This window comes from Pseudocercospora fijiensis (genome assembly GCF_000340215.1).
Source record: "Pseudocercospora fijiensis CIRAD86 unplaced genomic scaffold MYCFIscaffold_2, whole genome shotgun sequence".
NCBI lineage: Eukaryota > Fungi > Ascomycota > Dothideomycetes > Mycosphaerellales > Mycosphaerellaceae > Pseudocercospora > Pseudocercospora fijiensis.
In genome coordinates, this window is record NW_006921533.1 from 2,924,425 (window position 1) to 2,945,592 (window position 21,168).

Here is a 21,168-nt window from a genome sequence, read left to right on the forward strand (position 1 = left end):
CGACAGCATACGATCCAGCGCATCGCAGTTCGGAGGTTTAGACACATTGCGCGGTTGGTGCGCATTCGACGCGTTTTCAAATTTAGATTGATTCCATAAGATGGCAAGCTCAGCATCGCCTCCGGCGATGGTGTCGGGCGAGGCAAGCCGACGCGCCTCTGGACGCGTCCGCAAGCAGCCAGATCACTTCACGTCGAATCCACACGTGAACGGCAAGCGGAAACGCGGTGAAGATGAGGAAGTTGATGGCGACGGCGATATCGACATGGCAGAAGAAGATGAGTCGGGAGAATCGGAGGACGATCCAGAAGACGAGCCTGATGCCGAAGAGATTCGCGAGCAAGCCAAGAAGAAAGCGCGTCAGGCGAAGAAAGCACCAGCAAAGGCACCGGCACCGGCGGCAGCGAGAAAGCCACCACAGAAGAAGCCGAAGACCAATGGCATTACGCTACCAATTCGCGGCGTGACGAAGGCAGCACCCAAAAAGCGGCCAGCGAAAAGAACGAAAGCAGTCGATGCGGAAGAGGCCGAGGCGATGGGCGGTCTATATGCTGAGCTATTTGCGCGAGGGCAGAATGCGGATGAAGTCGTGGCAGGGTGGCTTAAGGCATTCGAGGAGCATGAATCCCGCGCGCTGGCCGACTTCATCAGCTTTGTGCTTCATGCGGCGGGATGTAAGAGCAAGGTCACCGAGGAGGATATCGAGGATCCGGACGGCGCGACTGCACGGCTTACCGAACTTCAGGACGAGCATCATGCCACGAATCCTACAGAGTATCCACTGGCTGGCAAGAGCGCCAAAGCAATGTCCTTCAAGACAGCCATTACTGACTTCGTTTTCACTCTGATCAAGGCCATCTCTGCAGCGGATCTGTTCAAGACCAGCCCAGAGCTTCTCGAAAATATACAGGTGTGGCTGTCGACGATGTCGTCAGCGACCGAGCGATCTTTTCGGCATACCGCTACTGTGGTCTCACTCAGTCTCATCACTGCACTTTGTGAGATCGCTAGGGAGCTGGCGGAGAAAGGAGCCACGAGCCAAAGACAAGCTGAGATGGAAAAGAAGAAGAAGACTGTCAACAAGGCACGTGTGAAAGAGATCGAGCAAAAGGTCAGGGACGCGACGGCAGAACAGGAGTATGCGAACAGCATGCTGAAGGACTGGTTTGACACGGTCTTCATTCATCGATATCGGGATGTTGACCATCTCATTCGGCGCGACTGCATCGAAGCGCTGGGAGACTGGATAGTGGCTATGCCAGAAACATTCTTCGACGGAGCGCATCTCCGATACCTCGGATGGCTGTTGAGCGATGAGAACGCTCAAACTCGTCAGGAAGCCGTCAAGCAGCTGCGCCGGCTGTATGCCGATAGTGACAAGCTTGGCGGTCTAAAGACCTTCACAGAACGCTTTCGCTCACGACTGGTCGAGATCGGCACCTCGGATGCTGACGTGGCCGTTCGCGTTACCGGCATCGAGCTCTTAGGAGCCTTGCGAGAAAACGATCTACTTGAACCAGATGACATTGATGCCATCGGTCGACTAGCGTTTCATGAGGAGCCAAAGGTACGCAAAGCAGTCGCCGGGTTCTTTGCGGCAAATGTGAAAGACCTCTTCGACTCGAAAGTCGAGGACGTGGGTGGTGCTGAAATCCTGGAGGAGAGCTTGCCAGCTGTTGGCGAAGGCAACTACGAGGCACCACGTCTTGAGTGGCTTTCTTACAAGTCGCTTGCGGAGACCTTGCGGACATACGATGAGCAAGAACCCAGCTCCAGCCAATTCGAACGTAACAGAGCAGATGGCACTCTATTCCTGAACGCCACAGGGACTGAGTCTCGGTTCACTATTGCTGTGGAAGAGCTCTACGGCAAGATTGACGCTTTGAAACACTGGCAGTCCTTGGCTGGCTATCTGCTTTTTGATCATTCCTCGAATCGCTCGAACGGAGTCGGCAACGATCCCGTGTCGCAGCTGAAGCATGAATCTGTTCTCACCGAGGCTGAGGAGCTCATCCTCTTAGAAGTGCTCAATGCTACCGTGAAACGCTCGTTTAGCGATTTGGCTGAAGAGCATGCCACACACAAGGGCAAGCTTACTAAAAAGCAGAAGGAGGACATGCAGGAAGAGCTGGAAGAGGCTATTCGTAATCTGACCGAGTTGATCCCAAAGCTGCTCAAGAAGTTTGGCGATACTCCCAGCACTGCTGCAGCAGTCATCCGATTGGAAGGCGTACTTGCCCTGCCTGCACTAAGGAGTCAGCGACATGATGCTGCAGTGAACGGCGCTCTTCTCGATGACCTTCGAAAGCAGTTCATGTCTCATGGCTCAGACGAAGTGCTCGGACCGGCCACCGCTGCGATCCTTCATGCTCAGTCTTATGGTGATCTCGATGAAAGTGCATTGGAGAAAGTGTCAAGCCTGTGGGAAGATGTTGTCAGCAACTTGGCTGAGTTGCTGAACATCGAGACCCTCACCGTGCGCGGAGCATCTACCCAGGAAGAACTGGTCGCGCTTAGCAACAACCTGTTACGCATTGTACGACTTGCGACGGTTTCGAATTGCATTGCACCCCTCGAGGATAGCAATGTCGCCGCCGAGAACAAAGCCTCTGGCAAAAAGTGGAACGGCGCAATAGATTTCATCATCGATCTTATCGAACGTGCCCAGCATTCTACAGGCCCATCGCCAGACCCAGAGGAAGCTGCGCTGGAAGACCTTGTCGCTGCTCGAGCTGCAGAGGCGTCGCTTTTCTACTTTCGCTGGAAGTTCTTGATCCTTGTCGATGCCATCAGATCTCGCTCCAAAACACAACTTTCATTCGACAAGCTTGAACCTCTCGCTGAGCGAAGAGACGCGTTCATGGACCAAATGGTGAAGGTGCTCGATGGCCGAAAAGCCAACGAAGAAGTGTGCTTTGTCATGAGTCGGAGTCTCCTTGACCTGTACATCTCCGCAGCAGTCCTGCGTACTGAGGAAGTGAAGACAGGTGTCCCAGACGACTTCACCGTATTAATCATGGAGTTGGAACCGGAACATCAAAGAGCCGTCTTGAAGGTCTTTGGCGCCTTGGAGAAGGACTTTGCCCGCCTCAGCGGCAAGACGCTTGATAAGCCTGCCCAAGAGGACGAAGATGTGGATGTCGACGCTGACCCCATCGACGATGATCCCCTGTCTGAACCCGATGATGACGAGGACGATGCCGATACCCAAGCTTCACAGCAAGCGCGCGATGCCAGACTCGCCAAGCCATTGATTGCTGAGCAGAAGCTGTGCCAGCTGACCAGCAAAATCATTCATGCCCTTATTGCCGGTGTCATTGAGGATCAAAGTACCCGCAAGAGGTTGGTGCGTAACAAGACCAAGCTGGGCGCTAACTTCAAGGCTGTGCTCGAGTATCTCAACGCATCGACTCTGGAGAAGAAGCAGGCCAAGGCGAAGGCCAAATCTAAAGGCAATACAAACCCGGCTGCTGCAGCAAATACGAAGAAGGGCAAAGTCAACCCAAAGAGCAATGCGATTGTGGCTGAAGACGAAGTTGATGACGAGATCGAGGACGACGATGACCATGAAGCAGAGCCGGAAGAGCCAATGGATCACGCCAATGGATCTCCCGCGGCGGCAGAGGAGGTGGAAAGTGTTGTAGGCGACTAGAGGGATGCCCGCTGAGCGGCATAGTGCTTTTCACGATACCCTTTCGCTGTGTCGACGCATCGTCATCAAGCATTTACACGTCTGCTTCGGGCCATATGAGCCATGTATAGAAACGAAACGAGCGAACAAGGATAATGAGATTCTGCAGTTGCTTCAATTTACATGCCTTTTCTACAGCTTCGTGACCAGTATCGACAGATGGGTATCTTACGCTTCGAATAGTAGTATCTCGTACATCCAAGATCCATCATCTATCAACATCATCACCACCACCACCACCACCACCACCCCCCTTTCTCTCACAACAGTCCACGCGTCCTCGCCATCCAATTCTGCACAGCAGCGCCTTTCAAATCATCCACATTGAGCATATCCGCACCTTCCTTCATCAATACATGCCAGATGTAATTTCGCAGATGTATAGGCCAGCCCGGTGTATCCCAATACCTGGCTTTCAGCCCTCGACGTTGGGCCCCCCGAATCTGTCCTCTGATGATGTGCATTTGCCTCGGAGTCAAGCGTCCGCGCCACACGAACCCCACGGTTTTCATGAAGGATACACTCGCGTAATAGGAATTGGTCGTGTTGAAATCGTCGGCCGAAGTCACCTGGCCTGTACCAACGTTTCCTTGACCTTCGCCGAATGCGATTGGGGAGGCGAGGGGTCGTGGTTGATCATCTTCTGTCCGAGCCGGTTCCCACATTTTGTCGAGGGGAGCGTCGAAGAAGATGTCTCTTCGTTTTTCGGAGACGACCATGTCGAAGGGTGTGTTGCCAGTGCCCACGACAGTCACTGCACGTTTCTGAACCCCGTTTCCATCGTGGTATGTGAGATAGTCCTTTTCTCTCAGCGCCTCGAGGTGCTTGTGGACGTATGGATACGTATCTCGACCATTGGTCTTGAAGTCGACTAGGAGCACGAGAGACTGATTCGGATCCTCGTCGAAAACCCCATGGCCAGTCGTATTGGGGCTAAATGGTGAGTTTGGATTCATCCTGTCCAGCAGGTCGACCAGGGGGTTGATGTAGAGATTTCGAAACGTTCGGTTCCGGGTTAAGGATGCTGTGTTGTGTCCCACGTACAATTCCTCGTCAAACAGCCACACATCGGCTTCGACGCCAGTACAGCCCCAATGGATCGCGTCGAACAAGGGGATCCGTCTCCAGTAATCATTGTGTGAATGGCACGGTATCGGGATTACATCTCGCGTGGCATCTGTTGGATAATGTGACAATCCGTATCCCGGTTCTCCTGGCTTGCCCCAATCTGGCATCCACTCGTCATCCACCTCGTTGTCCCAAAGTAATTGCCCTTGTCCTGAGAGCACGTGCAGGACATGCACAAGGCCACTCGAGAGAAGGTCAGTGTACATTCTTGGTCTGGAAAGCACGCACAACTCGAGCACTCACAAAAACATCAAAACAAGGACGGGCAAGGCCAAACACGCCCGTCGCAAAAGCCCAGCAACATACACCCTTCGACCGCGTTGGACCTCTCGTGGCGGCGATATCCTCTTGAGTCTCAGCAAGCCATGGGCAGATGCGTCTCCGGGCGAGGAAAAATAGTCGAATGATGCTTTTCGTCTCCGAACGGTCATTCCAAAAATCTGCACGAACCTCCCCACCAGACTCCGCCGTCTGTCTCTATTATTGTTCGAAGAAGGAGAGAAGTCTGGTGCGACATGGTCTTGCTCGTCATCGCCAAATGACGACGATGAGTGCCGGTAGTGGACGGGTAGGCAATCGCTTACGGCATCAAGCCCAGGTGGCTTTCCGCAGTCGTGAGAAGCCATTTCGCTGTTCCGCCGCGGCCGCGAACATGCAAGAAACACCAGGCGTAGCAGTAGCGAGTGAAGGGCTGAGATGGAGTGATGTCCAGCAAAGTGATGTTGGAGGCGGGTGGCTGGTCTCAGGGCCCCATACTTGCCGGCACGTTCATTAAGCACCGAGTTTGTTCTACCACTGAGTGTCTGTGCTCTGCTGGGTCCCGAACGAGCAGCGTTCAATGTTTGCTTGGTCGAACTCTGCGGTCGACGGTCGACGGTCGCGAAGGCTGGTCACGCTCTATTATTTACACATTCTTGCAGCAAAGCCTTCTCAACAGCAGCTCGTGCACCGCGCCATGTCACAACAGCACATGAGCATCGCCGTCCGCAGCTTTGATGTCCAGTGCATCCGGCGCCGTGGCCCTCGTGTTGACACTGCCCGAAGCTGATTGGACACTTTTACCGCACCTTGCACACTTCACTACGTTCCCTGGACCACAAAGCCAAGCTCTAGTAGTCCTGTGAGTGACTACATTATCACAAAGCTAACTTAATCCTACTTCGGGGGCCTCCTGTTGAATAAGGCAGACGATTTGCAGGTACGATTTGGAGATCCCACCGATTCTAGTTTGACTACAAATTCCCTCCCGGCAATCCTGCGTCCTACCAGTGCTTCCAGCCCTATACATTGTATTGTGATGATTGTTATTCAGGAGACAGATGTCAAGGTTGCAACCGAGCTCCCGCAATACCTTAGAACCCTACCCGTGCTCATCAATGACATCGCGTACAACCGTGCTCTCTGTATGGCGCAACGCCGTGGGTTGGCATAAGATCGGACTGACCATGACCCCGCTCTAGCCCCAGTGCACATTGATGATTGCAGAAGAGGCATTGTGAGTCACATATCATATTTAGCCCAAGTCACCAGTGAGGATGCGCTTGTTGGTTCTCGCAGCTAGCAACCATTCTTTTAGCAAGGACTCATACTGCTTGAACGCTATCACATAATTCGTGTCGCATGCTGTGAGTTGCCATTGGTGTCTGCTCAATGGCGGTGAAAAAATTGCTCCATGCAAATGCGCCCCACCATCGTCCGGCCAGAGGTGCTCAGCTCGTGTGCCTCGAGCTCTTTGCCTTCCTCTCAGACCAAGCAGATGGTCCGTGTATTCATGTAATGTTGCGGTCTGTCAATCCGCGTGTCGATCCAGTCATCTCAGTGGCAATGTGCGCGTTCCAGACTATGAGAGTTCCATCGCATCGCCGCCGCCGCCTGGTCGCTTCTCCTCCTTGATCCACTCGACGAATTCATCAATCACACTCGGCCAACTGCTCTCCTCGTTCCAGAAACTAAGAGACTCGTCTTTCTTGCTCTGCTCCGCGAAGTTGAGAGTCTGCTTCCACAAGTCCTTGTTGACCGCTTTCTTCACCTTGCCTTCGTAGTACTCAAACCACCAATCTAACCAAGGTGTGTTCGCGGTAGACCACTCGAACGATGGTGCGGTTAAGACAACCCGCCAAAGCTCCATCGCCGTATCCATAGCAAGCGCTTTCTGCTTCTCTTGAAGTCCAAGCTGGAAGGTATGGTTGTAAACATTCTTGAACAAGTCCCGATCCGAAGGAAGCTGAGATTGGCGTTGTAGGACCAGGTTCCGGATTTTGGGCAGGCTATCGACTCCAGCGTCCGAGAGTCCGTCAATGAAGCCATCCCGTGTGATATTGCCGAGCGATGGAGACTGCACGAGCTCGGAGAACACGACGGCGCCTACGCCAGCCAGATCGATATTCAGCTCGTTGAGAAGCGTGCTCGTGCCTTGGGGGCCGATCTCGTCGGGGCTATGCTGGACATCGTCGCGGTACTTGTCGAAAATCTTGCTCAGTGCCGAGCGGTGCGGGTTAGAAGTGGCGTTCGGGTTGTTGAAGTAACTGTTGTATAAGCGATTCATGTTAGTTGATTGTACGAGACAGCTTGGTCATCCCGGCGGCCAAGAAGTGTGCCCGGAATGCTGACCCCTCATTCCGTGACCTTTAAGCTACTCCAGCACCTGACTCTTGCTGTATACAGATTTCTATGATCACCAAAGGTGCAGAGCTACCTCTTGCGACGTGAGGTTTGCAGGGAGACGTGGGGTGGAGAGATGGTGACTTACGAGTTGACAGCTGCACCGACGTTCCAGTTGGCCTGCTTCAGGAACTTTGCGGCTGTGGTCTTGTCGGACTGCGTGACACTGACGAATTCCGATATGGCGCTCTTCTGCTGTGCAGTATGTGCTGGCGGCATCTTGAGTCAGATTGCGGACTTTCTGGTTGTAAGAGACGAAACGCGGCGAGTGTCGCAGGCAGAAGGGTTTGGTGGCAGAGGGAGGATTCCAAGGGCAGAGATGTGGGAATCGTCTCTCGCAGAGAGGTAAGAAATGCAAATGAATGTGCAGGTGCTGAGGGAGATGCAGATGCCGGTTGGGCGCAGGGTCATTCGAGTCGCAAAGTGACGGCAGATTGCATGTGTATGTATGCATGTTCGCCGGCCTGCCCCGCAGAGCCGCAGCATGGCGGGGAAGGCTCGGTTGTATACAGGAAGTCGGACAAGAAACGGATGCACTCACCGGGCGGTTTGCCAGCTTTGGCCTTCCTGGCCTTTTTGGGTGGCGGTGAGTTCATGGTCTCCGTGGGCGACACAGCGTCAGCCTTGCGTTTCATGCCCTTGAGGTGGATGTTTGTGCAGCGAGTGTCTGAGGTGTAAGTGGAAAAGGAAGCACTGAAGCGCGTGTGCGGTGGTGGAAGGCGAACGAGGCAGCCAAGCGAGGTGGTTATTGTCCGTCAACAATAGAGACAGTGAATGCGCTGGACTGCGCGCGTGCAGCCGTGAAGCAATTGTCACCAGATCAAGGGTTCAGGTGAAGTTGCAGGTGGTGATCGAGCGCTGCCCAAGCACGCGACCAATGAGAGCAGGAACGTGGCAAGGCATCGGCTACTGCCTGCCATGTGAGAAAGACCGCCATCAGCATGGGCATGGGCATGGGCATGGGCATGGGCATTCTGGCTCGACTTATACAGCGCCTCTATCTTCACACTTGACCGTGACACATTACAATCTCATCAGCCCCCCAGAATCTATACACCGACGAATCAAAACCTCTGCTCACAACACTTCTGATACATCTGGTATGTTCCTCTCCTCCTAGGGATAGTGCACAATGAGACTGCGCCGATCTAACGACGCCGACCCGACGCTATGCTCGCCCTTGGTCAGACTCACCGCCGAATCTGGGTATCGAGCAACGAGATTGTCCCGTGGACATTTAAAGTCGTATGTCAGGTCCAGCAAGCCACCCGGCAATCGCTGCGAAAACTAATCTCCAAGCGGCATGCTTTCCACCGTGTCGACCATGGCCCGAAAATTGTCGGCATGCAGCTCTGCATACTTGACTCGTTCTTGCGCCCAGTCCTGATGCAGTCGAGATATCCGGTATTGTAGTGTCTGGAAGAATTGAATCTCATCGCGGACGCACTCTTTGATGAACACGCCGCGCGCATGCTGCTCAACTATGGATTGCTTGTCCTGCAGGGTTTTAGTAACTCGACAAAGAACAATCCAGCTTGTTTTGTCTTACCGCAGTGATCGCGTTGCCGACCTTTTCAGCTTCGCCGGGCTTTGCCGCCTCCCCCTTTGCGTGAATGTTTTGCAGCTTTTGCTCGTTTTGCTGGATTCGCTTCTCCAGTTGCGGGATGTTATCTTTTGAATGCCGATCGCGACGATCGAACATATCACGCATGCTGACCAACGAATCTCTCACGGTCTTGAGGTCTTCCAGGAAGCCCTCATCCCAAGCCCGTGCTTCATCCTCGAGAAGAGCTTGAGTTGTAGCGATATGCTTGGCAGTGCCATTGATGCCCTCGTTCAGAAGAGGCACGTCGTTCTGATCCATCGCATAAGTGTCGTTGGTGACTTCGGTCACGCGAACCAAGTTGAGGTTGAGACGGCCATGTTCGACAGCGATAGCCTCTTTCCGTTTGCAGAGCCTTTCCACTAGCGTACAGAGATAGATATAGAGCTCGGAACTCCTGCGTACACCGGAGCGAACGGTGTCAAAGGTATCAGAGAGATTTTGCGGCAGGCTATCCTCGAGAGTAGGGGGAAGAGCACGTCCGGCGAATTCTTCTTGTACACTGATAGTGGCCTGCTTTCTCCACACAGCGAGCTCCTATTTCAAGAATTAGCAATGATTTCTCTGATGGGAGAAAGACGTGCATCTACCGTTGGAACAGTCAGGAACATGATAACCAGTTGTTCCTCCCTCAGTACCGGATGACGGACGAGCGCGTTGGCGAATCGCGCAAGCCCACGCCTTCTCTTCTCGATGAATGAGTTGTCGGCAGCGATGTGATTGCCGTTAATAGCTACACGCTTTGGCGGCAATAACGGGAGTTGACGGAAAGGGTATCGTTTGTGTAGGCAGTCCAGCAGCCAGACAAAGTCACTGTATCTGCGGATGACCTTGCTGTTGCGCCTCACGGATGCGACTTCGTAATTTCGATGTTGGAACATGAACATGCCTTCTTTCTCCTCAAGGACGTTGACAGTCACCAGTTCGTCTGGACCGCCTTTGCTGACTATTGGCCGAGGCTGCGGCTGACGACGTGGTTCACTCGGGCCGTTGCTATCCTCACCGAAGCCACTGCCGGCTGCACCGTCAGTGGCACTGCCAAAACCACCAGCAGTAGTAGCAGCAGCATAGGATGTCGCAGCACCCCAGCTGCCGCCACTACTGCTCACCGCTGTAGTTTGACCTTCGCCGTAGCCGCCGTCAATGTCGCCAGGCTCAGATGCACCAGTCGTGAAGTTACTGGTCGTTCGCTGCCCAGCTCCAGAGCCATTGAGATGTTTATGACCTTTGTGCATTTCTGGACTTCCCCATGGATCGCTATCAAATCCAGCACCAAACGATGGCTTTCGGACATCGCCTTTCGGTCCAGGCGAGGCTTGAGCGCCCGACTGGACGTCGGCCTGCGACGTAGCCGCTGTTTGGCTCATAGTCTTGGGCTGTAGATTGGGTATGTTGGGCACTGGCAGCTTGGTCCTTCGTTCATCAACAGCGTCAAGACCAAGCTCTTCTCCCTCTTTCGCAAGCCCGATTAATGCCAAGAAGACGTTGAATTCGTTTCGCCCCAGCTGTTCGATGTCTCCGCCGCTCGAAACAATGCTCCAAATCTTGGACTGATCCGCCGAGCTGATGCCGCTGTCTCTCACTAATCGCTGGCAGTCGTCGCGCTTGACGCTACCTGCGGTTTGGAGTGTATCGAAGGTATCAATGTACAAGTCGGGCACGTCTGCGTCAGCAAGAAGCGACTTTACCAGATCTCCTCGACCGGCGCTCTTCTTGCTGGGCGTGAAAGCCCAGCCGGCGCTATCGTTGGGCGAGCTGTCGGCGAAGAGCGACGACGAGCCTGCCTTTGGCTTGCTCGGATTCGATGGTTCGTCGTCGAAAAGGTTGGAGGTCGAGCGTGCGGCAGGCGGATCGTCGTCGCCAAAAAGGCTCATGGCAGGCGGAGGGACAGATGCAATGCGAGGCAGAGATGGAGCTGCAGGGATTCTGGTCGCTTCGCTGCAGCAGTGTGTATCGCGTTCGGGCGACACTGCGACAGATGTTGGTTGGATGAGCTTGCCGCGTGTGATCGTCAGCACCCAGCGCCGTCTACCTTGTTCCGTTCGAGGCATCCCGTTCAAGGCATCCCGGCAGACACAGGCAATGTCAGGCTTAGTAGGTAGCTAGCTCGCACGCTTTTTGTGTATCAATATTAGCACATCCGGACGGCGGTGGAAGAATGGACGGCAGCGTGCTCGAAGCATGGCGACTGTCGGCAATGGCCCCGTGTCAGGCACAGGCACAGGCACAGGCAGCGTCGCGCGGAAGAGAAAGAGGCCCAAGGTTCCTAGTGAGCAGCGGCAAAGGGCCAGCGTGGCGTGCTCCAGCTGTCGCCGGCTCAAGGAGAAATGCGATGGCCGTGTTCCGTGTGAGCGATGCCTCAAGTACGGGCGACACTGCCAAAGTGCATCCTCCTCCGAAGCACGCTCGCAAGCCACTGCCACTGCGCACTCCAAGGACGCCGAAGGCGCGTCGCAGGAACGCACCAGGCATCTGGAGTATATCGCCCGTCACTTTCTGGGCGACATTTCACTCTCCGACGAACGCTTGCGAAGGATCGTGTCCAACCTGCAGGCCGAGCAGACCGCTGCAGTCTCTCACAAGCGTGCCGACGACGACAGTGCGCCGGCGCCGGCGCTGGATGGCGAGAACTTCACCGTCATGAGTGTTGACTCCAACACCGCCCACTATTCGGGAGAGTTCTCGCACTGGACCTTTTCCCAACGCCTGAAACAACAGGTTGATAAGCGCCTGCGAGAGGCCAGTCTGGATGTCCGAATGAGCGCTCCCGTCGAATACTGGCGCGCTCACCACCTCAGGTCAAAGAACTCCAGCATGAGAAATATCCTGCAGAGTCTGCCGCCCAACGACGTCGCCATTTTTCTCGCCCGCATCTATTTCCAGTATGCCCAGACGAACACGTTTTTCGTCGAAGAAGCTTGGGTCCTCCAGAGGCTGGAGGCCTTGTATATCCCACGAGCTGTGCTCTCTGCCGACGACTCGACTTGGATCTGTAGCACTTTGATGGTTCTGGCCGTGGGCAGCCAGTTTGCTCACATGCAGGATGCACCAACGACTAGCGTCAATGCTGCCAGCTTTGAGTCGGCTGCAGACGCCGTAGGCATTTCCTTCTACCAGATGGCTGCAGAGCTCATACCTGACATCATTGCCGAGGCGTCGGTCAACAGCGTCCAGGCTTTTCTGCTACTCGCACACTACACCCTGCCACTGGACACTTATGGACTGGCCTACACCTACTTGGGCCTTGCCCTGAAAATGGCCATCCAGAATGGCATGCATCGGAAGTATACTGGAAATGATTTAGATGTGATGACTGTAGAATTTCGCAATAGGCTCTGGTGGACAACCTATAGGCTTGAGAAGCGGATTGGAATCCTGCATGGTCGGCCTACATCCATCTCCTCGAGCGAGATTGACGCAGAGTATCCCTCCGACCGATCTGTCAGCCTGACCGCAGAAGCTTCATCTAATAGGATCCTAGAAAATGCTTCCACAAAGCTGACAGATTGGCTCGGCGACATCGCATTCGTGATACACATGATCCGAAGGAGTCCAAATCGGCTGCGCCGCGCTTATCTAGAACGTCTGCTACAAGTCCGTCAGCAATATTTGGGCTGGTGGGCCAACCAATCTGCTTCGGTGGCAGGACCCACTCGTTCTGTCGCTCACTTGACCTTGTGTCATCATCTCAATCTGGTATTTCTGGGCCGCCCTTTCATGTTCAATGAGAAACGCACGACTACTAAATCCGCGTTGACAAGCAAGCAAGCTTCAGAGGAAAAATTCGCATCCCAGCTAGAGGGTTTAGCAAAAGATGCTGTGGAGTCTGCAGACCAAATCGTGGCCGTCTGTCAAGCACTCGATACGAGCGTTGGTCTCGCTCGAGCAAGCTATATCGAGTTCAGCTCATGTCGCGCTGCGGTACTGGTTCTACTGGCTGCATGTCTGAATGAGTCGTCAAAGGAGCTCCGAGAGTCTCTTGCTCGAGGCATGGGTTGCATCAAAGCAATGTCGACCGCCAACCTGTCGACACGGTCGGAAGCGTCCATTCTAGCGGCAATCGAAGCCGCCATATCGCGCCTTGACAATCGCAGAAATTCGGACAAAAATTCGGACACCGACGAAACTCTTAGTACTTTCAGGACGTGGGCTGCTAAATTTCAACCTACATCCGTTGAGCACATAGATCCAAACCTCGATCCAGCTGCCAATTTCCTGTCATCTGAGGCCGATGACAATTTCGATACCTTCGATTGGGATATGTTGGAGGGCGGGTCCATAGACTTCGGAGACCTGGCGCTTCATCATTTTGATGAAGCATTCAGCATTGCTACCGGGCCTTAAGAAGACAACGTCCATTTTCTCCCCGCTGAAAGGCCTGGTTGATGAAAGTATGCCAGCTGCCCAGCCTTTCAGCCGAAGATGAGATTAAGCATCTTTTGCTTGATATCCCAGCTCTGCTGCTTCACATTTCCATCTTGCGCGAGCATCTCTGCGCTGACTCTATCCTGCTCATCGAATACGAAAGCTGCAATCGACTTCGCCGGGCTTCACAAGCTTTGTTCCATACCAGAGCTGGCGGAAATTGGCATAAGTGTCTTGCAATTATATCGCGAGTCAAGGTGGTTCCAATGCTTACCTTGTACACAATGAGGTCGAAGAAGAAAAGTGGCGCACCAAGATAGTTGGCAAAGAAGGTCTTGACGCTTCCTTTCTCGCCGAAAGGAGCGACGCTGAGGTAGAACTCATACGCCAGGATAAAGACGATGATAAGAATGCCAAGATACCTATGGACTTTCAGGGCATTGGACGACTTGTTCTCACTCGCAGCCACTCACTGGACATATGGAGCGAATGGCGCCTTGCTAGGCAATCCTCGATAGTCAATATGCTGTGCCCGCAGAGCAGCTCTGAAGAAGCAGTGTGTGATGAACAACGAGCCCCCTTGGAAGAATGCGGCGATTGCGACCTGCGAGTGCGAAAAGTCAGCAAAGTATCGCAGTGGCTGGCTTTCCCCTTACCAGGCTCGAGAACCAGGAGTACACAGTATACGCCGTGTCATTACAATTGAGATAGCAGAGGCCACCGCCGATAGCCACGCTGATTGCTAGTGCGACCCGAGGACGTCCGGCCTTATCTTTTCTGCCAAATACGTGATGGATGAGCTTGATGTCTGACAGGGCAGTCAAACTCCGACTGGCAATGTAAACGCTCGTGATCCCACAGCTAATAACGCCGATGAAGACAAAAGCGTTCAATCCATGCGCTAGCCAGCCTTGCTTGGCTCTGCGCACTGCAATGACGAATGGTGAGCCGAGAGTTCCAGATGCACTCACAAGATCCGCGTCGTTGAAAGGCACGCACATCCCGACAAGCCAGATATTGAGCACAAAGAAGCAGAACATTCGCCAGAAGATTGGCCATACAGTGGCTTTCACCGTTCTCCTGGGCTCCTTTGCCTCGCCTGCGATGATGGCGATATGCTCTCCTCCACCAAAAGAGAATCCGGCCTGCACAAACGCTTTGGCAATGCCTTTGATGCCGTTATTGAAAGCACCTGGATTTTTCCAGTATGTGAAAACGAGTGGCCCATTGGTAGCCGCAACGCCTCCGCTAGCCATGATAAACAAGAAGAAGATCATGACAATGATTGCAAGGATCTTCACCCATGAAAACCAGTACTCGATATGGCCGTATATTCGCACTGGGAACATCTTGCCACAGCGAGGAATATGGTGATGTATGCAGCAAGTGGCACGGCGTTTGTCTCTGGCCAGAATTGCAGAACGGAAATTGCGGCCGTGATTTCAGCCGGAATAATCATAACCCATTCGAACCTGGTGTAAGAATTGATCGACCAGCAGCGCAGCGACTCGCAAGCAATATTCCTTACCAGAAGTTGATGCCACATGCGAAACCGAAAGCTGGGTCAACATATTCAGCTTCCTGCCGAATAAAGCCACCGTGTACGGGCCTGTATGCTGTCATCTCGCCAATCGACATGCACTGTAGCCATACGACAAAGGCTACAATGGTATACGCAACGGCGATGCCGCCTGGTCCAGCAAATTTCAGCGCAGTCCCGGTTCCAACCCACAGGCCTATTCCGATGCCTGTAATCCATGAGTTCTCACAGCATTCTTTCTCACGATGAGTGCTCACAAACCGGCTCCGAAAGTCATCATCATTATCTGTCGTTTCGAAAGCCTCCTATAATACCCGGCATCATCCACGCCCGAGGTGACGATGGTTGTCTCGCCACGCTGGTAGGTGGGTGGTCTCTCAAGGTCGGCATCTTTGTCGCTCTGCGGTGCAAGCTGCTCTGCCCTCTTCTCGCTGTCCATGGCGTGCAGCTCGGTTTGTCAACAATGTCGAAGATTGAACCATGCACGCAACTGCTGCATCGCGTCGCAAACAGCGAGACTTCATGGTTCTTATAACGTCTCCTTTCTCCACTGCCATGTTGATAGTCGTGATGAGACAGTGTCGCCGCATTTCATACCGATGTAATTGCAGACGAGATCGTCTACTGAAAAGGCTCGGCTACGCTATATGCGAGATCGGGCCACATTTCAACCGGCCCGGGGAAGCTGTAGCCAGGATAGCTTGGCCGTGGAAGCTGTTTTGGGTGAGGAGGCTGGATGGGCTTCCAACCTCAATGCAAGTGACTCAACTACAACAGTGACTCTTGGATACTCTACGCAGAAGTATAAGATTGATACTTGTCACAGCTGTCGCAAGACTTTAAGCCGAACTCCTGGCTTCTTCGTCACCCATCATGGCTTCGTCAGAAAAGAATGTTGTTTTCGACGTCGTAGGAACCCTAGTGGGATATGAGGTGCTCAATGAGGCGATCGACAAACGGATGGGAGATCGCCTGCGTGCAGAAGGCATCAATCCAAGCTTCCTGGGTTATACATGGATCGAGGTTGCGGAACGAGAGTATACATACCTATCGATGAGCGGGAAATATGTCACGTTTGCGGGTTGTTTTGAACAACTCTTCTGGAGAATATTATTGTGAGTTTAGAGCTGGATGATGAAAATACGATTACTTATGAGGCGAACAGCAAAGCCGGGATTGCGAATGCTCGAGACTTTGCATCGGCGGAGGATGTGAACTATATCATGGAAGAGGGATACCTGAAACTCGAATTACGTCCTGGTGCTAGTGAGTGGATTACCTCCTGTCCCGTCGATAGATTGAGCCTCACTGACACGTAATTTAGAGGAATGCATACAGAAACTCCGCGATGCTGGCTTCACTGTACGAGCATTCACGATGGGTGATCTGAAGAGGGTCAGCGCCTATTTCAAGAACGCAGGAGTCGAGCTCCCAGCAGAGCATCTCATGTCTTGCGATACAGCTGCAGTTGGCAAACCGGATCCTGCAGCATACAAGCCTGTGCTCGAAGCTTTGAGCAAATCTGGAAGCCAACCACCGTGGTTTGCAGCAGCACATTGTGAGTTTCATTGCATAGATTGTGAAGACAAGAGACAGCTACTGACTCTTTACAGTATGGGATGCCAGTGCAGCCAAGAGGAGTGGCTTCAAGGGAGCCTATTGTACCGTCTACGAAGGAGAAGAGTTGCCAGACCTGTTCGGCAAGATGGACGTCGTAGCCGATACTTTACCTGATATGGCCGACAAGATTATTGCTGCATCTCAATAGGAAGACGTTTACAACTGCGCCTACGGCCATATATCACGTCTTCCATCAGCTTTCCTGCGTTATTCCACGTGAACGATATCCTACCGAATTGAGGCTAATCCACTGGCCGATAGGCCAAGAGTTGCGCCGGGCCGGGATTTGTTCGCTCTCGCCATTCGTGCCCTGCGCTTCAACATAAGCGTTGAGACTACACAAACCTCCCCAACTCCATAGTCTTGATGAGGGACCTCAGCTTTCAAAATGGCCCAATATCCTGTCCCGAACTCGACGCTCTCATTCTGGAGAACCGAGCTTCACGACTTCGACAATCACAGGACGACTGAGCAGCTTCCAGCCGAAGTCGACATTGTCATAATCGGAGCTGGATTTGCTGGAGCTTCGATAGCATATCATCTGCTTGAGAAGAGTAAAGAATCAGGCAAAAATGTATCGATGGCCATTCTTGAAGCAAGAGAGGCATGTTCTGGTGCCACAGGACGAAATGGTGAGTTCAAGAACGTGATTGACGTTGACTGCAATGACTAATGCCATTCTCCAGGTGGCCACCTCAAACCAGATCCGTACTATCGGGCAGCAGGTGAGATTGCCAGAGCATAATTTCCTACATGTTCTTGTCTAACTAACATCATGTCACAGGTGCGCTTCGGAAATACGGCAGAGATGCTGCCGAAGAAGTATCTTCGTTCGAGCAAAGACATGTCAAAGCCATCAAAGAATTGGTCGAGAAGGAGAACATCGATTGTGATTTCGTCGTCACCCGAGCTACTGACGTATGTCTGTACGAGGACATTCGAAAAGAGCTCAAATCTGGTCTAGAGGCACTCACAGCAGCCAAGATATCGAGTGCAGCGGAAGTTCATTACAGTGATGGAAGAACAGCTGAAGGCGTAAGCGTTCGAAAATAATCAACGTTTCGTTGCTGCTGAGCTGATATGTCAAACAGATCTCCGGAGTCAAGGGCGCCAAAGGCTGTTTCACCTACACAGCAGGCCACGTCTGGCCTTACAAGCTGGTTCTTTCCCTGCTTTCGAAGGTCGTATCCCGAGGTGTCAATCTTCAGACTCACACGCCTGTGAAGTCTGCAAGGTCAATAAAAGACCAGCGGCGTCCCTGGTCAGTTGAAACAGATCGCGGGTCTGTCAAAGCGTCCAAAGTCATCTACGCAACTAATGCGTACACGTCAACCCTCCTACCAGACTTCAAAAAGAAGATCATTCCTGTGCGCGGAATATGTAGCCGCATTGTACCAACCAAGACTCATGCACCATTCCTATCAAACAGCTATATCTTGCGCTTGAGTCCAATGGAATACGACTACCTCATCCCGCGTAGCGATGGGAGCATAGTCGTTGGCGGAGGGCGTAGGGATTTCTTCCGCGATCTGGACCAATGGTATGACAACATCGACGACTCCAAGCTGATCGAGCCCGCCAAGAACTACTTCGACGGGTACATGCAGAGACATTTCCGAGGTTGGGAGGATAGCGGCGCCTATACAGACAAGGTCTGGAGTGGAATCATGGGATATTCGAGCGATGGCTTTCCACATGTCGGCGAAGTTCCTGGAAAGCCGGGCGCATACGTCTGTGCTGGTTTCTCCGGACATGGCATGCCGCAGATCTTCTTGTCAGGTAAAGCGATTGCTGAAATGGTGCTTGATGATAAGAAGGCGGAGGAGGTGGATCTTCCTAGGTTGTACAGAGCATCCCAGGCCAGGCTGGATGCGAAGGGCGATGTAACGCTTGATGCATGGACAGCACTGTCTGGAAGTAGCGCACAGGCCAAGTTGTAGCCTAGGGAACTGACGGCCAGGACCTTGAGCAGCTGAAAATGTAATTTGCCATCAGTCATGCCAGTAATGTTCCTCTGTGCAATCTCAAGAAGCCGCGACCAAAGCCTCAAAGAACTCAGAAGTATCTGCTGCACCTTCCACGTCGACCCTTCTGCCATTGAAGTCGAAGGTAGGCACGGAAGTGACACCATTCTGTCTCGAACGAGCCGCCATTGCATCTACCTCTTCCGTCAGCTCTCCAGATTTTAGGAACGCCAAAACCTCATCCTTGTCTAGGCCAGCAGAAACGGCAGCCTTGGCCATGTCGTTGTGCGAAGTGATATCAGCATCATGCTCCATATGAGCAGAATAGATTTGCTCGAGCAATGCTTTCTGCGCACCGAGGCCTTTCGTGCGTCGGACCTGCTGCAGAAGCCGATGGGAATCACGAGTATTGCCAACGCGATTGTTGAACTTGAACTGTATCACATTCTGTCGACCCACACGTTGCAGCCGTGTCCGAATGGCATTGACTCTCTCCTCGCCATTTTTGTCTGCGACTCTTTCCTCCCAGGGTATGCCCTCGGCCGGAGCGTCTGGGTTGAGGTAGTACGGGAGGTATTCAAACACGAATTCTTTATTGCTGCCACCAGGATAGGTCTTTCGGTATAGCTCGATGGCTCGATCGAGGGATTTGTGTCCGATGTAGCACCACGGGCAAATCTGAACTCGGTCAGCACTTTCTACTGTCTTTGGCATGCCGCCTTCGTTACTGACAGTGTCTGTGTAGACTGTGATATTGAAGACGCCCATGTTTGACAGAAGTTTGAACCGTTTGTTAGTCGCCGATGCCTAAGCTATTGCTCTCGCTTTTGTAGTCAGTACAGTGACCGCCTGGAATCCATCGTGTCGTCGACGCGTCTTCAGCTCTATACTCCTGAAGCGGAGGCGGAATGTCTACTGGGTCCGCTCTGTACACGCAGCTCTCAGTTCACATAAGGTCGCTCAATCCTTCGAGTGGCATTCCCTGAGGGGTTTGGAGGTTTAAATGGGTTTAATTCGACTCCATACACTCGGCACGCGAAGAGCTCAGTAGCGGGCGCGACTATTCGTAAATCAGCTCCGGCTATTCATAAACTAGGAAGTGTTGTGGACCACTATCGCGTTCCAAGACTGGCAGCTTGCAATGTATTTGTTTTGATTACTAATGTCAGACCGCTGCACTAGTGCGCCCGTTTACTAGCGTCTTACGCCGCGACAAAAGATCGGAAGTATCCGCGCTTAATAAGCACAGATCTCGGGCGCACTTATAGGCTAGAAGTTACGTGAGTCTTGGCGCCAAGCCTTAGCCTGCACCTCTGGACTCTGATACGCGCTTCCCTCTTCTTAGCTGCGGCCCCCGCAGCCTATGACGTCATACCCCGCACCCGAACATGCAGCCGGGCAACGTCTTCTTGGCATACCCCGCACCCGAACATGCAGCTAGGCAACGCCTTGGCATACCCCACACTCGAGGCAGCCAATCAAACAACTGTCGCAATCTGAACTTGCACAGGTGTAGCGACGTTTTTCAACTGCCTATAAGTCGACCCCTCCAAGGCAGGTGCGCCTGCAGCAGAGTCGCGCGCCTGAGGCAATCAGGGGGTGTCTGTATTCTGGCACCGCCAAGGCCGCACGTGCCTTCGGAAGTACGCGGTTCCTAACAATTATAACGAAACGTACCCATTTCTAGCTCTTCTTTAGGAATAGCGTAGCACCGCTAGCACCGCTAGTACCGCTAGCACCTGCTATCGCCGCCGCCGGCACTAGTTTAAAATGAAGCTAAAGTGTTAGTAAGGCATTAATAGTATAGCAAAATATAGGTATTATTAACGCGCTCTTGCTTGTCTATCTATCTACCTTGCTATCGCTATTATCGCACTCGCTCTACCTGCTCTTCTAATGCCTTATTAGTTAGCGCCTATAGTAGCCGTCTATCGTAGTACTCTTACGCGCCTGTCTATAGATTATAGTATAGATTAAAGCGGCGGTTCTACTATTATACGTCCGCGTTAGGCGGTAGTCGAATTAGTATATTCTACGGAAGGTTCTCGGACTAACTGTCGCTAGTTATTAAGTGTCGCAAACGGCTCGGAGTAGACGGTTTAAAGGGCGTAGATAGCGGCATTTTACGTAGGTATCGAGTAAGTAAGTAGTCTTTAGTCTTCGGCGCGTACGGACTAATATATTAGACGTTGTTGCCGCCGGCGGTAGATTGTAGGCCGTTTAGTACCTGCGTAGTATATTAAGTCGCAAAGAAGGGTTATAACGAGAATAATAGCGCCGTACGTCGCATTACTAGAGCGTATAGGTATACTAATAACGATAATCGGTCCGCTTAATAACGACATTAATAGGAGAGCCTTGCTTACTGTCCTAATATATATTAACGACTAAGCTAACCTTGTAATAGTCGTTAGTAGCAAACTCGGGTTTATAATAACTACTACCGCCTTCTACGCTCTTCTTCTTATCCGCCGCTACTATCCGTTTCGACTTAATATAACGATAATATGCCTTCGATAGGTATCTACCGCTAGTACGATTAGGCTTTACCTTAGTAACCTTGTTACGACTATATACATTAGATATTAGCTTTATA

General features: G+C 52.6%; 9 protein-coding genes across 9 annotated transcripts; 4 read left to right on the forward strand and 5 right to left on the reverse strand.

Moving 5' to 3' along the window:
- Positions 1 to 265: 265 nt before the first annotated feature.
- Positions 266 to 3,652, forward strand: MYCFIDRAFT_81862 (uncharacterized protein; the record flags this gene model as incomplete). Its single annotated transcript, XM_007924611.1, has 1 exon — positions 266 to 3,652. The coding sequence occupies one exon, from the start codon at positions 266 to 268 to the stop codon at positions 3,650 to 3,652; it is 3,387 nt and encodes a 1,128-aa protein (XP_007922802.1).
- Positions 3,653 to 3,951: 299 nt separating this feature from the next.
- Positions 3,952 to 5,250, reverse strand: MYCFIDRAFT_39356 (uncharacterized protein; the record flags this gene model as incomplete). Its single annotated transcript, XM_007924199.1, has 2 exons — positions 3,952 to 5,002; positions 5,063 to 5,250. 2 exons carry the CDS (start codon positions 5,248 to 5,250, stop codon positions 3,952 to 3,954), a joined length of 1,239 nt encoding a protein of 412 aa, XP_007922390.1.
- Positions 5,251 to 6,371: 1,121 nt separating this feature from the next.
- MYCFIDRAFT_70919 (uncharacterized protein) lies at positions 6,372 to 7,833 on the reverse strand. The gene is made up of 2 exons (XM_007924520.1): positions 7,569 to 7,833; positions 6,372 to 7,344 (listed from the first exon to the last, which is right to left on the reverse strand). The coding sequence occupies exons 1-2, from the start codon at positions 7,697 to 7,699 to the stop codon at positions 6,660 to 6,662; spliced, it is 816 nt and encodes a 271-aa protein (XP_007922711.1). The 5' UTR covers positions 7,700 to 7,833; the 3' UTR covers positions 6,372 to 6,659.
- A 934-nt stretch (positions 7,834 to 8,767) lies between these two features.
- MYCFIDRAFT_107507 (uncharacterized protein) lies at positions 8,768 to 10,921 on the reverse strand (the record flags this gene model as incomplete). The annotated part of the gene is made up of 3 exons (XM_007925171.2): positions 8,768 to 8,977; positions 9,030 to 9,620; positions 9,674 to 10,921. Coding segments are annotated over 3 exons (2,049 nt in total), but the record flags the coding sequence as incomplete, so codon positions are not given.
- Positions 10,922 to 11,333: 412 nt separating this feature from the next.
- Positions 11,334 to 13,172, forward strand: MYCFIDRAFT_115177 (uncharacterized protein; the record flags this gene model as incomplete). Its single annotated transcript, XM_007925172.1, has 1 exon — positions 11,334 to 13,172. A coding segment is annotated over one exon (1,839 nt), but the record flags the coding sequence as incomplete, so codon positions are not given.
- Positions 13,173 to 13,595: 423 nt separating this feature from the next.
- Positions 13,596 to 15,427, reverse strand: MYCFIDRAFT_186338 (uncharacterized protein; the record flags this gene model as incomplete). Its single annotated transcript, XM_007925173.1, has 7 exons — positions 13,596 to 13,658; positions 13,723 to 13,870; positions 13,922 to 14,052; positions 14,105 to 14,797; positions 14,872 to 14,920; positions 14,977 to 15,196; positions 15,250 to 15,427. 7 exons carry the CDS (start codon positions 15,425 to 15,427, stop codon positions 13,596 to 13,598), a joined length of 1,482 nt encoding a protein of 493 aa, XP_007923364.1.
- A 434-nt stretch (positions 15,428 to 15,861) lies between these two features.
- MYCFIDRAFT_39699 (uncharacterized protein) lies at positions 15,862 to 16,756 on the forward strand (the record flags this gene model as incomplete). Its single annotated transcript, XM_007924216.1, has 4 exons — positions 15,862 to 16,103; positions 16,154 to 16,254; positions 16,313 to 16,546; positions 16,602 to 16,756. 4 exons carry the CDS (start codon positions 15,862 to 15,864, stop codon positions 16,754 to 16,756), a joined length of 732 nt encoding a protein of 243 aa, XP_007922407.1.
- A 240-nt stretch (positions 16,757 to 16,996) lies between these two features.
- Positions 16,997 to 18,608, forward strand: MYCFIDRAFT_59194 (uncharacterized protein; the record flags this gene model as incomplete). Its single annotated transcript, XM_007924424.1, has 4 exons — positions 16,997 to 17,240; positions 17,295 to 17,333; positions 17,393 to 17,643; positions 17,700 to 18,608. The coding sequence occupies 4 exons, from the start codon at positions 16,997 to 16,999 to the stop codon at positions 18,546 to 18,548; spliced, it is 1,383 nt and encodes a 460-aa protein (XP_007922615.1). The 3' UTR covers positions 18,549 to 18,608.
- On the reverse strand, positions 18,575 to 19,664 carry MYCFIDRAFT_70920 (uncharacterized protein). The gene is made up of 2 exons (XM_007924521.1): positions 19,305 to 19,664; positions 18,575 to 19,250 (listed from the first exon to the last, which is right to left on the reverse strand). Exons 1-2 carry the CDS (start codon positions 19,338 to 19,340, stop codon positions 18,633 to 18,635), a joined length of 654 nt encoding a protein of 217 aa, XP_007922712.1. The 5' UTR covers positions 19,341 to 19,664; the 3' UTR covers positions 18,575 to 18,632.
- Positions 19,665 to 21,168: the final 1,504 nt, after the last annotated feature.

Bases quoted from the DNA above. Each gene is read 5' to 3' on its own strand.
- MYCFIDRAFT_70919 (XM_007924520.1), bottom strand. From the start codon at position 7,699: ATGCCGCCAGCACATACTGCACAGCAGAAGAGCGCCATATCGGAATTC. The intron at 7,345-7,568 runs GTAAGTCACCAT...CTTATACAACAG, and splicing joins GTCGGTGCAGCTGTCAACTC to TTACTTCAACAACCCGAACG.
- MYCFIDRAFT_70920 (XM_007924521.1), bottom strand. From the start codon at position 19,340: ATGGGCGTCTTCAATATCACAGTCTACACAGACACT. The intron at 19,251-19,304 runs GTCAGTAACGAA...GACCGAGTTCAG, and splicing joins TCACAGTCTACACAGACACT to ATTTGCCCGTGGTGCTACAT.